Source organism: Dendropsophus ebraccatus, chromosome 5, assembly GCF_027789765.1.
Source record: "Dendropsophus ebraccatus isolate aDenEbr1 chromosome 5, aDenEbr1.pat, whole genome shotgun sequence".
Classification (NCBI taxonomy): Eukaryota; Metazoa; Chordata; class Amphibia; order Anura; family Hylidae; genus Dendropsophus; species Dendropsophus ebraccatus.
The window spans coordinates 113717572-113730143 of NC_091458.1; the positions used below are offsets into that span (position 1 = coordinate 113717572).

General features: G+C 39.9%; 1 protein-coding gene across 3 annotated transcripts in view; it reads right to left on the reverse strand.

Moving 5' to 3' along the window:
• Nucleotides 1-12572, reverse strand: part of CFAP47 (cilia and flagella associated protein 47) — a 313997-nt gene that overhangs the window by 273092 nt on the left and 28333 nt on the right. For all 3 annotated transcript variants that reach the window (XM_069971016.1, XM_069971013.1, XM_069971015.1), the window contains exons 8-15: nt 11964-12097; nt 9420-9655; nt 4925-5114; nt 3382-3604; nt 2356-2508; nt 1729-1918; nt 1224-1320; nt 707-923 (exon numbers count right to left, since the gene is read on the reverse strand). In XM_069971016.1, the coding sequence (XP_069827117.1) occupies nt 707-923; nt 1224-1320; nt 1729-1918; nt 2356-2508; nt 3382-3604; nt 4925-5114; nt 9420-9655; nt 11964-12097 (1440 nt within the window). The remainder of the gene's footprint in view (nt 1-706; nt 924-1223; nt 1321-1728; nt 1919-2355; nt 2509-3381; nt 3605-4924; nt 5115-9419; nt 9656-11963; nt 12098-12572) is intronic.

Below are 12572 nucleotides of genomic sequence, written 5' to 3' on the forward strand. Positions count from 1 at the left end.
GTCCTTTATGGTCATTGATAGAGATGTTATAAAGAATTGTCGATCAAAAAGATTAAACGGTACCTGGCTGTGAGTGATGTTATAGACAGAGACAGTACAAATGCACTTCATTTCAGTACAAATGTAATATGGCAAGATTAACATTGACAATGAAGATGTAATAACAGTTCTAATTAAAATGTCATTCTCTTTCAAATCCTTGGGAATATGAATTTCTTGCAGGACATAAAGTTTCATAAAAATATTATAATCACTAAGAGGGACATTTATGAAGTCCAGCGTTTTTTACGCCGGACTTATAAATGTCCCCGCATCTCCGGCGCTACGGAGATTTATGTAGAGGCGGACCGCCTCTACATAAATCCCGTGCGCGTCGGTGCGCACAGCCGAAAACCTACGCCACCTGAAAGGTGGAGTAGGTTTTTGGCGTATCTTTGCGCTGTAAAAATGATAAATCGCGCGGACTCTAAGTCCGTGCTCCCCGTAGCGCCCCCTCCACACCCCCTCCCCGCCCCCCCGATGTACTCGGCATGAAGTGCCAATATGCGAATATTTTATTCGCAAATCGGCCATTTGCGAATAAAAAAATACGCAAATCGGCACTTTCCGCCGAAAATCATCCGTACGCCGGATGATACATGTCGCCCTAAGTGTGTAATAATAATACCATTATATTACGATGAATAAAAAACATGTCTGTACTTACTTCTTAAATTTTCCCAGTGTGTTTGTCTCAAACACAACTGGGATCTCGGTCTTTGACATTGGTGGCACAACATGAGAGAGAGGGCTGGTTTGCTGCAGTTCATCACAGTCAATCTCCACCTGAACCCAGATGTACGCGGGAAGACTATTTATGATATTCAGTTCTTTAACTGATGTGGAGCGAACACAGACTTCCCCAAAGTCTATTGTAGAAGGACCTGCAAATGTTAAAAAGTGCAAGGGAATGTTCAAAATTTTAAAAAGACAAATTCAATTAAATTCTGATAAGCTCTACTGCATTTATATTTAGCGGTCTAAGAAAAAACAAATAAGTTGCCTGCTGAACTAGTTCAAGCAATTCCTATATTAATTCTCAGAGATGTCTGCTTCCTTGTGCATTTATATATTTATCTCTAGCATTAATTATATAGTTGAACATCTTACGTTGGACTACAGTCTGAAAAGAACAATTATTGCTCAGGGCCTTTCACATTCTTATTCCGTGTGTCAAGTCTTACCGATAACAACGTGGTGAAGTTGCTGAGGTGTCAGAACAAGACTGCAGTCTTCCTTTTCTGTTGCAGTGCGGGGCATCGCATTAAGACCTTCACTGATCTACAGCAAAATGTCAAAATTTATACGTATGGTAGTTAAAATCAAGGTTGTATTAAAGTCAGAGGATGACAAAGGTCTCAAAAACACCAATGCAGGGATATAAAATCTCAAATACAGCGAGGAATGTCAAACTATAAAAACAAAATATACCCCTCTCACCTTTCCAGCAAAATAGCAAAAATGGGGCACAACACAGTGTAGATCTTTGCTAGCAGGTGTAAGTCATGATAAATTAGATGCGGGGAAGGCCTTGTCTATTTCTTGCCTTGCCATGCCCCTTGCCTGCCCATCAGATAAGCATGGTGTACATCATGGTTTGAGCAAAGATCTGCACCTTTTGCCCAATGTATGCCAGGCGCATCTTTGATAATGTTCCCCCCCATGCTTGAAAGAATTATATGAACTTACTTCTCGGGTGATGGATCTGGACTCTCCAGCAGCAAGTTGGCGAGTGGTCAGCATACGACCCTTACTGCTTGGAGCCGATTTGGTCTGTTGTTGCTCATTCAAGCACTGAAATACTGATGAACTAGGTGGTCGAAGTCCAGCCGCTGGTATAATGCCAATATCAATATCATTGTTAACTTCTAGAAATTCCCTAGAAAGAAAGAGCTTTGGTTTAAGAACTCAAGAAATAGCTATTCTTATTTAACAATGTAAACAGCCTTATCAATCAAGTCTCTCCATACTTTCCTACAGTTTTCACTGCACAATGAACAGTATACAACTTTCTAATATTCTATGTGAATCAATTACTTGCCTTTTCAGGATCTCTGCATGCATTTGTCATGATGCAGCTGATGGTATAATAACAACTATTATTGGGCTTAAAGGAATCTAGGTTGTAACTATTATGTTTGTTAGTAGTTATATATCTATAACTCTAATAATATATTTCTGAAGGGGGATATTTCTATGTGTTCAAGAATGTGCAGAGTATACATCTCAGATGGATCAGATGACAGGACGTATTAACATCACATATGCTCCTATAAATACAGGACAAGGTTAATCATCACTTTTTATTTAACATACCTATCATTTTCTTCTTTTAGACGATTTTCTCTCCTGCTCTTTATATAGTTACTATAATAGTCCTTATGAGCTTGTTTGGATTTTTCTTCATCTTCTGTATATGCATAATCTGGATCCACATAATTGTACCTTTCAATTTTGGTGAAAATAGTCCTAGTGTGAAAAAGAATAGCGTTTTTTGATTTTTTATTTGGTATTGATAATAATAATAATAATAATAATAATAATAATGATGTGATGATAAAAGACATATGTCTGCATGAAAAATTGAGTGTATCTTTAATGGGGTATACCCATCTTGGACAATTATAGAATATTCCCAGGATATGAGTCCCACCTCTGGTATTAGTGGGATCAAGGGCTACCCAGATCAGATCAAGGGCTACCCAGTGTGGTTGGGAAGCTAATAACTGCTTAATCTGGCAAGTTACACATTTTGCATAGTTCTTATATTCCCATTGATTCTGATGGCAGATAAGCAAACAGCGTTTCCCTTTGAGCTACACTGGTTAAGTAACTCTGGGAGAATAAGTACAAGACCATAAAGGCATGGAGGCAGTGATGGCCCATGTCATATTCAAAAATAATACTGACACCACAATTCTTTGCTTAAACTCTTATATATTCTTCTGTGCAACAATATTTCATTACAAATTCAGTATATAACACCCGTGTGGATCGTGCTCTCATGGGACCTCGTCTTGGCGTCCCGCTTAGTCCTCGAGGTCTCTGCCGTCCAAGCCGACATGAGGACTTTATCAGCAACCTAAGCAGGACGCCAAGACGAGGTCCCATGAGAGCGCGATCCACACGGGTGATATATACTGAATTTGTAATGAGATATTGTTGCAAAGAAGAATATATAAGAGTTTAAGCAAAGAATTGTGGTGTCAGTATTTTTATTGTGTATGGTCTGATGAAAAGGTCTGAGGCGGCCCTTGTATCTGACACCCCTCACTCAGTGTAAATAGAGGTGCATACCTTTTTTCTATATATCCAAAAATAAGGCACATGATCTTTACATACCTGTAATGTGTACTGCGATCTCTAGGGCGTATACTTGCCGCTCGATCATTTGGAAATGCCACCATCACATTTTCGTCTACACTGACTGATTTCTGGTGATCGTGGATCTGGGTCATGTTCACCTTCAGAGTAGCGGTGCGGTTGGAACCAGTAAATAGTGCTGTTTCTTGGGGTGATGCTTGAACAAAATGTCCAGTGGGGTTACTGATTTTAGGAGTTATACCTGAGGGATGGAAATTAGATAATTAAGAAGAATTACTATAGAATATTAGGGTTTTTTTAAGGTCCAAATTGGAATAATAAAAAAATAGTAAATGAACAGAAAGAGAAAGCTATGGATCTCTCTGTGCTATTCCAGTAAGTCATCCACTACAAAGAAAGTACAACATTTAGCCATATTGGTTTCTGATACCTTGTTTAGGAAAGGCAAACTTAAAGGGGTTTTCTTTCTGCTTGATGGCCTATCCTCAAGGCCGACTGAGAGCTGCCCATTGGCAGGGTGCCAACATCCAGCACCTCTGCTGATCAGCTGTATGGCATAGCTGTGATGCCCACAGTGAGTGGTTCCATTCACTGCATAGTGGTGAGCCTGGTTACTGCAGCTCAGCTTTCATTCACTTGAACCTGTTTACTGTGTTGTGCGTATATAGGAGCTGTGCTGATCTCACCCGCCCACAAAACCCCTTTGAATGAAATGTATTATTAAAAAATGATTGATTGTTCTTATGCTAAACACATATTTAAATTTTAAATGATGTTTTACTATCTATAATATAACACAGAAAGAAAAGGAGCTTTTTTTCTCTCCATGTTGTATCTATAATATAATATATTGCAGTTTTCATCTTTCAGCTTTAAGGACCTTGGAAGATCCCCTTAGACATTTTTCAGTGGAGAATAACATTTTCTATGTTTTGGAAGCACAGACAGATATATGAAAGATCCCACATGTCTCCTTCACCTATCAGCTATCTAACAGTGTCCGCAGTTTGGACAGTGCGCTGCAGCTGACAGATTCACTTTAGAGGAAAAATTGATACACAAGTTGATACAATGAGGAGATGAGATAATACTCCTTTATTACAGTATGCTGCAATACAACATCTTTCGTATACAATGAACTCCTAGACCACCCCTGCTAGTCTTTCAGCTACATATAACCTAAGTACCGACACTCTGTGCCTATAATTAGGTAGCAATGTAAGTGCAGACAGCTTGGAAGACTGCCATGTTTATATCATGTAGATATGGCATACAGCGCTTCTAACGTTACATGAGTTCGTAGACGTTTATTTTTTTAACACATACAGCATGCGGCTCACCCGCAGTAGCACCATTAATGGATTTTAGCAGCTTGCCTTTCCTTTTGTGCTCAAAAACCTAGCTGTAGCCACAAGACACTCACTTTTCAGTTCCTTTAAGAACACAGAAGTCTTTGAATCTGGAAAAAATCACTGCTTGTACAATAAAACTGCACAGTAACTTTCAAGACACAATATGCCTAAGAGTCATCAATTAGGACACAAGTACCAGAAAAACTTACCTGGGTTGATTTTCATGACAATTTTCTTGGTTAAAGGTTTGCAGACTGCGGTAAAGCTGAGCTCTTTCTGATGAAAGGCTTTCATTTTCAAAGGCGGCATATTATCACCTGACGTGGGACCCAAAATATCCACCACTTGTTTCACATTGAAGGTTCCGACTTGATGCGGTACAAATGAAAACATCACTTCCTAGCGGAAAAAAAAGAGGCAGCGCAATAATATAGAATAAAAAAAAGAGACAGCAAAAGAATTGATTGCTGTAGTTTTCATACTAAAAAATGCTGTTAGGGAAAATATCTTCAATTTCAGAGCTTTTAGCTACAGACAGACAAAATGTCAGCAGTCCAAAAAGGTACGGGAAATAAAATGATAATTTATTGTGTTTTCTAGAACTATTATTTCTACTGCAATGCACTTTAAAGCCCGGTGCTAAATCCCTTTCTTCTTCTTTTTGTGGCATGGTAATCTGTGATAACTTTCTAATGCTAAACTTCTGAAATAAAATAAATTTAATTTGAATATTTCAATTGAAATGTAAATTTTGTGTTCTCTTAAATATGTTAAAACGATCACATTTTGTTTCAGTTTGGCTTAAGGAATAAGGAATTATGCTCATTCCCTTTGTGAATAAGTGGATACACCTCAACATTTGTCATTTTTATGATGATTGTTTAAATTCACTATGTCCTTGGATAAAAAAAAAAAAGGCATTGAAGCCTCACAAGTATTTTCCGAGACGCTTTCTTCGGCTGATGAGAGAGAAATCTCATAAAAAAAAAATACTTAGCTCTTACTTTCTATTTCTGATGAAAAAAAGTTATTTCAATTATTGTTTAATGCTTATGTGAGGCTATAGTGTATAAAAAGTATAAAATGATAAAGCGGCGTATACAGTAGAGGGCCAGCAGAATGGACGGTTTATGGTGCTGTGGTCCCAATTACAGCAGATACTATTATGGGATGTAATGATAGTTTGGTGAACATCACTGATAAATGTACTTTGCGGCAGTGTAATCCAGGTTATGATAATGTGTAAATGCAATGCTGACCCTTTCCAGTACTTACTGTTAAAATAAAGGGGGTTCTATAGAAATAAAAAGTGTTGCTTAAATAGGAACTGCATTACTTAGTTACTCATCTGAAACTGACCTATTGTTTAAATAAACAAATTTTTAAAGAATTTTAGGCGTTTTTTTTCTAATTTTCCATTTTACTGTCTATATCTGGCAGCCCCCCTAACAATGTACAAAAAAGTCAGAAAATAGAAACATTGGGGGAAAAAAATGTTTTAGTATCTGTCTCTAAACAGTAAATGAAAATCTAGGTGATCATTGCGCTTTAAAGGGGATATTTCAGCTATTGATGATATATCACCAGGATATGCTATCAATCAATGAACAGTGGAAGTTCTAAGTATGTGGCTTTAAGGCCTCTTCTCTTTGGCCTGCATCTCAAGCCGCCTGCCCAAATCCTGCGCCTGATCTGCTATGCTCAATCAGCTTGTTCCCAGCGCCACACACTGGCACAGCCTGGGATTACGCTTCCAGCTGCCTCATCCTGGAGTGGAAGCTCTATACATACACACATATATATATATATATATATATATATATATATATATATATATATATATATTATATATATATAACAAGATGGCCACCTTTGCCCGATATGTTCTCCAAGTTTGTTTTGTATGTTCTAATTACAATACAGTGGTATTGATCTATTCTCTTTTTACAGGTCAAAAAGCGACATAACTTTGCACTTTTTTTTACAGTCGTTCTGAACTTTCAAACAGCTTTTGAGCCCTGTGTATTTCTTTGGTTTTCCTGGGGAAGCTGAGTATGCGGTGTATGGACACAAATGGACGGTCTAGGACAGGGGTGTCAAACTCGAACACATAGTGGGCCAAAATTAAAAAATGTGAAAAAGTCGCAGGCCAACCTTGATAATTATTGAAGAACGCATACGGCGGTCCTGGCACTGTCAGAGCAGCGTGCGGTGTTCCTGGTACTGTCAGTGGTGTGCGTCTCCCAGTACTGTGCACTATGATAAATGACATGGCGGCTGTCCAGACCACCCATATTGTATTCTAATGCAATGTTGGCGGGCCAGATGTAATTAAAACTGTGAATTACATAACGGGCCAAAAATAATGGCACTGTGGGCCAGATTTGGCCCGTGGGCCAGAGTTTGACATGTCTGGTCTAGGAGACTTTTACTCAGTCCATAGCTGAGCAGAAATGAAGGGACATTAAGGGACACAGCCCTCAGACTAATATTTTTGTCCCCTTTTCCGAGCAATCAGCGGGGTCTCAGCAGTTGGACCCCACCGATCACAACTTCTTATATATTTATCGGCCTGTGCGATAGAGCCTGCAATTATCTGACAAACGAGCAAATGCTTCCTCGTTGGCTGTTGACTAACTTTTCACATGTCAAAGATAATCTGCCATCAGCTGCATACCTCCCCATGTAATTGAAGATGTGTGGCCGATGGCGGATTAATGCTAGAGCAGCGGGCAGCTCTGGTCATGTGATTATCAAGATGTGTAACAGACTTTGTAAACAAGCGTTTATCTAGGAGTTCGGCACTCATTTACAACGCAGCTCAGGATGGGTCCACACTAGGTTTTTGCAACCTGGTTTTTTCATCTGTTTTTGCAAAAAAGCAGATTAAAAAATGCAGTGTCCGAGATTGGGGTTTTCCCGGTGCTAGGCTCCCAGACACTGTCGAGGTGTCACCACGTGTTGCGGCTCTCCGGAAAAGGTGGTAATTTGTGGTGCACCCCAATGAGAAATAAGTCCAGAGAGTCAGGGTTCGCAGTAAACCAATGTGCTTCTTTACTGAAGAAATCTTGCAGGCAAAATAGTACAGGCAAAGCACTGGGCTGGTTTCTCCAGTCTCTAGTCCGTAGCAACAGAGTTGGCCCCTTCTTCTGTGTGGTTTAGCAGAGTCTCTTCCCCTCTCTAGTCTAGCTGCAGACCCCAGGCTACTGACTATCTCTCCCTTTTATACCATTTGTAAAGAGACTAGAACTTTCTAGTGGGCGGGGGTGGAGTGGAGAAGCCAGCCTCAGTAGACACAAAGTCTCCCATAGACCTGTATTGAATCTCCATACAAGCCTATGGGAATGACACAGCAGTTTCTGTCTAGACATAAACAACTTTAAAGGTCAACATGTCTGGTTTTTTCCCTCCAAAAGTTTTCCCACTCAAAACTCAGACTTACATACTATATTACAACAATAGTGGAAAACTACCAGCTTCATAAATGTCCTAATCCCTTCCAGACTATTGTACAGGTACAGTGCATTTGAAGACACATTATAATACACATACAAAACAAGGTTCAGTAATATAAACAGTAAAAGTGTGCACAATTGAACAACACAGTGAAAATTAACCCTTGAACGCACAACAAAGTAGAGATGGTGATAGCTCGCCATGATAGCGAATGTCCGCAAATGTCCATGATCATAGATACCCTTACTGCTGGGCACTACAAAAACGGATGCATGTGTGTGAATCTCTTTTAATCTGTTTTTCCATTGACTTCCATTCTAAAAAAAAAGGATCAAATGCATACGTTTTTTTTTAAGTACGCAAAAACGTAGCGGACCTTACTTTTGTGTACGTTAAAAAAACGGATGCGTTTTGAATTGTTTTTGTTTTATAATGGAAGTCAATGGAAAAACGGATCAAAACAGATGCACACGAATGCATCAGCTTTTTTTCCATCCGTTTTTTTGGAAAAACGGATTGCAAAATGTAGCGTGGACCCAGCCTAATACAGCCTTTAGAAGCTGGTGCAGTAAAAGAAGAGAAAGGCTGATAACAAGCCAATCAGAAAATAGCTACTCTGATGGGCTTTATTGGTAACAGAAGCTACAGAATATGCGTAAAAAAAAATAAAAACAAATAAGGAAGACCTATGGAGAAAGTGCTTTGGTTCTATAGTAAGTACAAAACAAGAATAAATATTGTTTTTTGTTCCTTTTTCAAAGGTGTCCATAGCCCTGAAAAATACACTGACAATAATTTATTTCATGTCTCCATTCACTTTTACGGCTACACTGAAGTTTTTGCTGGATTTCCTGTCAACTATAAGGCTGCAGAGTTTCATGTCTCATTAATAACCCAGTGACCCTAATAGAGTGTACTTGTCTGAATGCCATAGTAAAGTAAACCAGTGTAATTCTAAATGCAGGTGTGAAGAGAAGCAGTAAGTCAAGATCATTATACGCATAGCAAATTATACTATACATTTTATACTGATTTATACTGTGAAGGAGTTTTCCCTTTAGAGTAAGGCTTTAAAATCCTATTACTGCATTTGGAACACAGTGAAAATATATAATAATTTGCCAAGTTAATTAATATGTATTAAGCAATACACAAATACTTGTTAACAGGCTGACTATTTTCAGAACAGATTTATCTTGCACTGTAATACATTGCTGCTTTGGTAGATTTAGATAAATGTTTTTGTACCTGAGAATGTCCTGCCTCTATCTTTCCATTAGCCGGAGAGATATGAAAATGGGATATCTTGCGAAAGCTAAACACCACAGGGAGGAACTGAGATTCATTTTTTAGTGAGCAATGAATATCGATCCTTTCACCAATCAAGCATTCCTTAAAATTGTATACCGCTCCTGGACTGAATGTTAATGCGACAGGGAAAGCAGAGCCAGTAACAGCCAATTCCACATGGTGCTTCTTTTGTCCTGTGCCGAGGATATAAAACAGCAAAAGCGATTAATAAATGCACAACAACCACAATTCATAGCGTATATCTATACAGATCACAGACTGATTTAAAGGAGAAGTCTGGTGAAAATTTTTATAAAAGTATGGTATTGCCCCCCAAAAGTTATACAAATCACCAATATAAATTTATTACAGGAAATACTTATAAAGTGTTTTTTTCCCTGCACATACTACTGCATCAAGGCTTCACTTCCTGGATAAAATTGTGATGTCACGACCCAACTGCCAGAGCTGTGCGGGCTGTGGCTGCTGGAGAGAGGATGATGGCAGGGGGACACTGAGGGACACAGGGCACTGGAGGGACACTGAGCATCCCCCTGCCATCATCCTCTTCAGCAGCCACAGCCCGCACAGCTCTGGGAGTCGGGTCGTGACATCACCGTTTTATCCAGGAAGTGACATCAACATGTTATCCAGGAAGTGAAGCCTTGATGCAGTAGTAAGTGCAGAGAATAAAAGCACTTTATGTGCATTTCCCATAATAAGTGTATATTGGTGATTTATAACTTTTGGGGGGTGATAAAATACTGTAATAAAAATTTTCGCTGGACTTCTCCTTTAAGGGCTTTTCTAGCACTTAATTTATTTATTTAATGGTTACCAGCATCTATCTATATACCAGCAGCTATCTATATACCAGCAGCCATCTATACTCATTCCCTTTGCTACTATTCAAACAGGTTACACATTAGCTAAGATGTCTGTATTACTAGATTTGGGGAAAGTACCAACCACCAACTATTTCTTAGCACCTACTGAGCAGCTGAAGAGAACCAAAAGGCTACTATGACAACAAATCCAATATTACTATATCATGAATAGCTGTAGACATCTGATAAACACCACTGGGGAGATGATCAAATATGGTGTAAAGTTAAACAGGCTCAGTTGCCCCTAGCAACCAATCAGATTACACCTTTCAAGAGTCTATGAGGAATGAAAAGTGGACTCTGGTTGCTAGGGGCAACGGAGCCTGTTTCACTTTACACCATGTTTTATAAATCTCCCCCCACATTCGCACAGCTATAGTACCTGGAGAGCAGATAATTGGAATATTGGCCCAGAACATTACCAAGCACATTGTTTTTCAAATGTCTAAGCCTAAATTTTGGGTCTAGTCCAAAAAAAGAGGGCCTGGCAACCCCATTGGTGACTGAGGGCAAACCACACAGAACAAACAGGCATCTAGAGCATATTTAAAGGGTCTGCCCTGCCTCTAGGTTCCCTTTAAAGGGGTTGGGCACATTATGTTTTGCTTACTGAGATTAGCAGCAGTGATAACAGTGAGACACTTACCCTCTGCTGCGACCCCTTTCAGTAGCTTCGCACCTCTCCGGTTCTCCCTTCCTCCCCGACAGCTCCTCCGTCCATTTATGATGTCCAAAGGTGAAGCTTGTGATGATACGTGCCTCCTCCATAGCAATACTGTGCCGCTGCGGAAAAGCACACAGGCGCAGTGGTGGAGGCACATAGGACGTCATGTCTGGTGACACGAGGGGAGAGGGGGAGTGGCGGTTACCAGAGGAGCAAGGCCACCGACCAGGGCTGTAAAAGAGTGCCTCACTGATACCACTGCTGCTAACTTCAATGATCAAGATAAAATGTGTCCATCGCCCATAAAGGGAATCTTTCAGCTCTGTACCTCGCAGACACCCAGAGATAACAGATAGCCACAGGTTATAAAACGGGCTATATTTTTGTTTACTCTGATGACCATTCATTAAAGGGAACCTGTCACCCCCCCCCCCCCCCGTGCCGGGGTGACGACCGCCTGTCCCCCCGGTGGAGCACCATATACTTACCCCTTCCCCGAAGTCCTGCGATATCGCCGTGCACACGCTCATCAGAGATGAGTACAACACTCATAGAAAATGACGGCTCCAGTCATTCTCTATGGGCGTCGGACTCATCTCTGGGGAAGGGGTAAGTATATGGTGCTCCACCGGGGGGTCGGGCGGGTATCACCCCGGCCCGGGGGGGTGACAGGTTTCCTTTAAGTTATAAAAATGGTACTTTTAGGCTATGTTCACACAATATTTTGTAGCCTTTTTTTTGGGATGTCATCAAAAGATGTCTTTTGCCATCCAAATGATGGCCTTGTACAGGGTAACAGTCATAGAGGTGGTGATAAGTTACAGCGGCACACCTCCTTCCTCCTGTGGGAGACGGAGTAGTAGTAAAGGTGCAGTTTTATAAATTAATAAATGACTGTCACAAGAAACAGAATACAGTTTGTTCCCGTTCTGTTGTAAAGAGTACACATACCTCTATGATGCACACTACTATCTGCATCAGACTGAAGGAATCCATCTTTACTTCCAATTGGTTCAAACCTCATAAACAAGGCATAATCCCGCTGATATCGAGTCACATTTGTTCTCATGTCTTTATCTAAGTGCCTGAAAAAGGTTTGTATAATTTAATATAATTTAGAATGAATATGTTGTGAGTTTCCAAATCTTCCTTAATAACTATCTATCTAAAGAGTGTTGTTCACTGCACACCACATGCATAAAACAATTTCTGACATTTTCAAGAAAATCTATAGTTGATAATGTAAGATGGAACAGTTTTGATGCAATACAAGTACCAAACTGACACCTGTTTATAAGAAGAATATAGCTAAATTATACAGATGATCAAACTTAAAAGGGCACTGTTATTGACTGTCACAGAGACATTTTAAAATCGCTGATCAGGTGAATGAGGCAATTATTATGCGTCTGTCCAGGTCACATAACAGAGAGCCAGGAGAGAATGCAAAGGAATGTCAAAGGACAGGTACGCTTAAAAGTTCATAAGGTAGGACACCACTGCAGCCAATGCGGGAACAGAGCTCGATCAAAACGACAGCAGCAGGGGAGGAAGCATGGT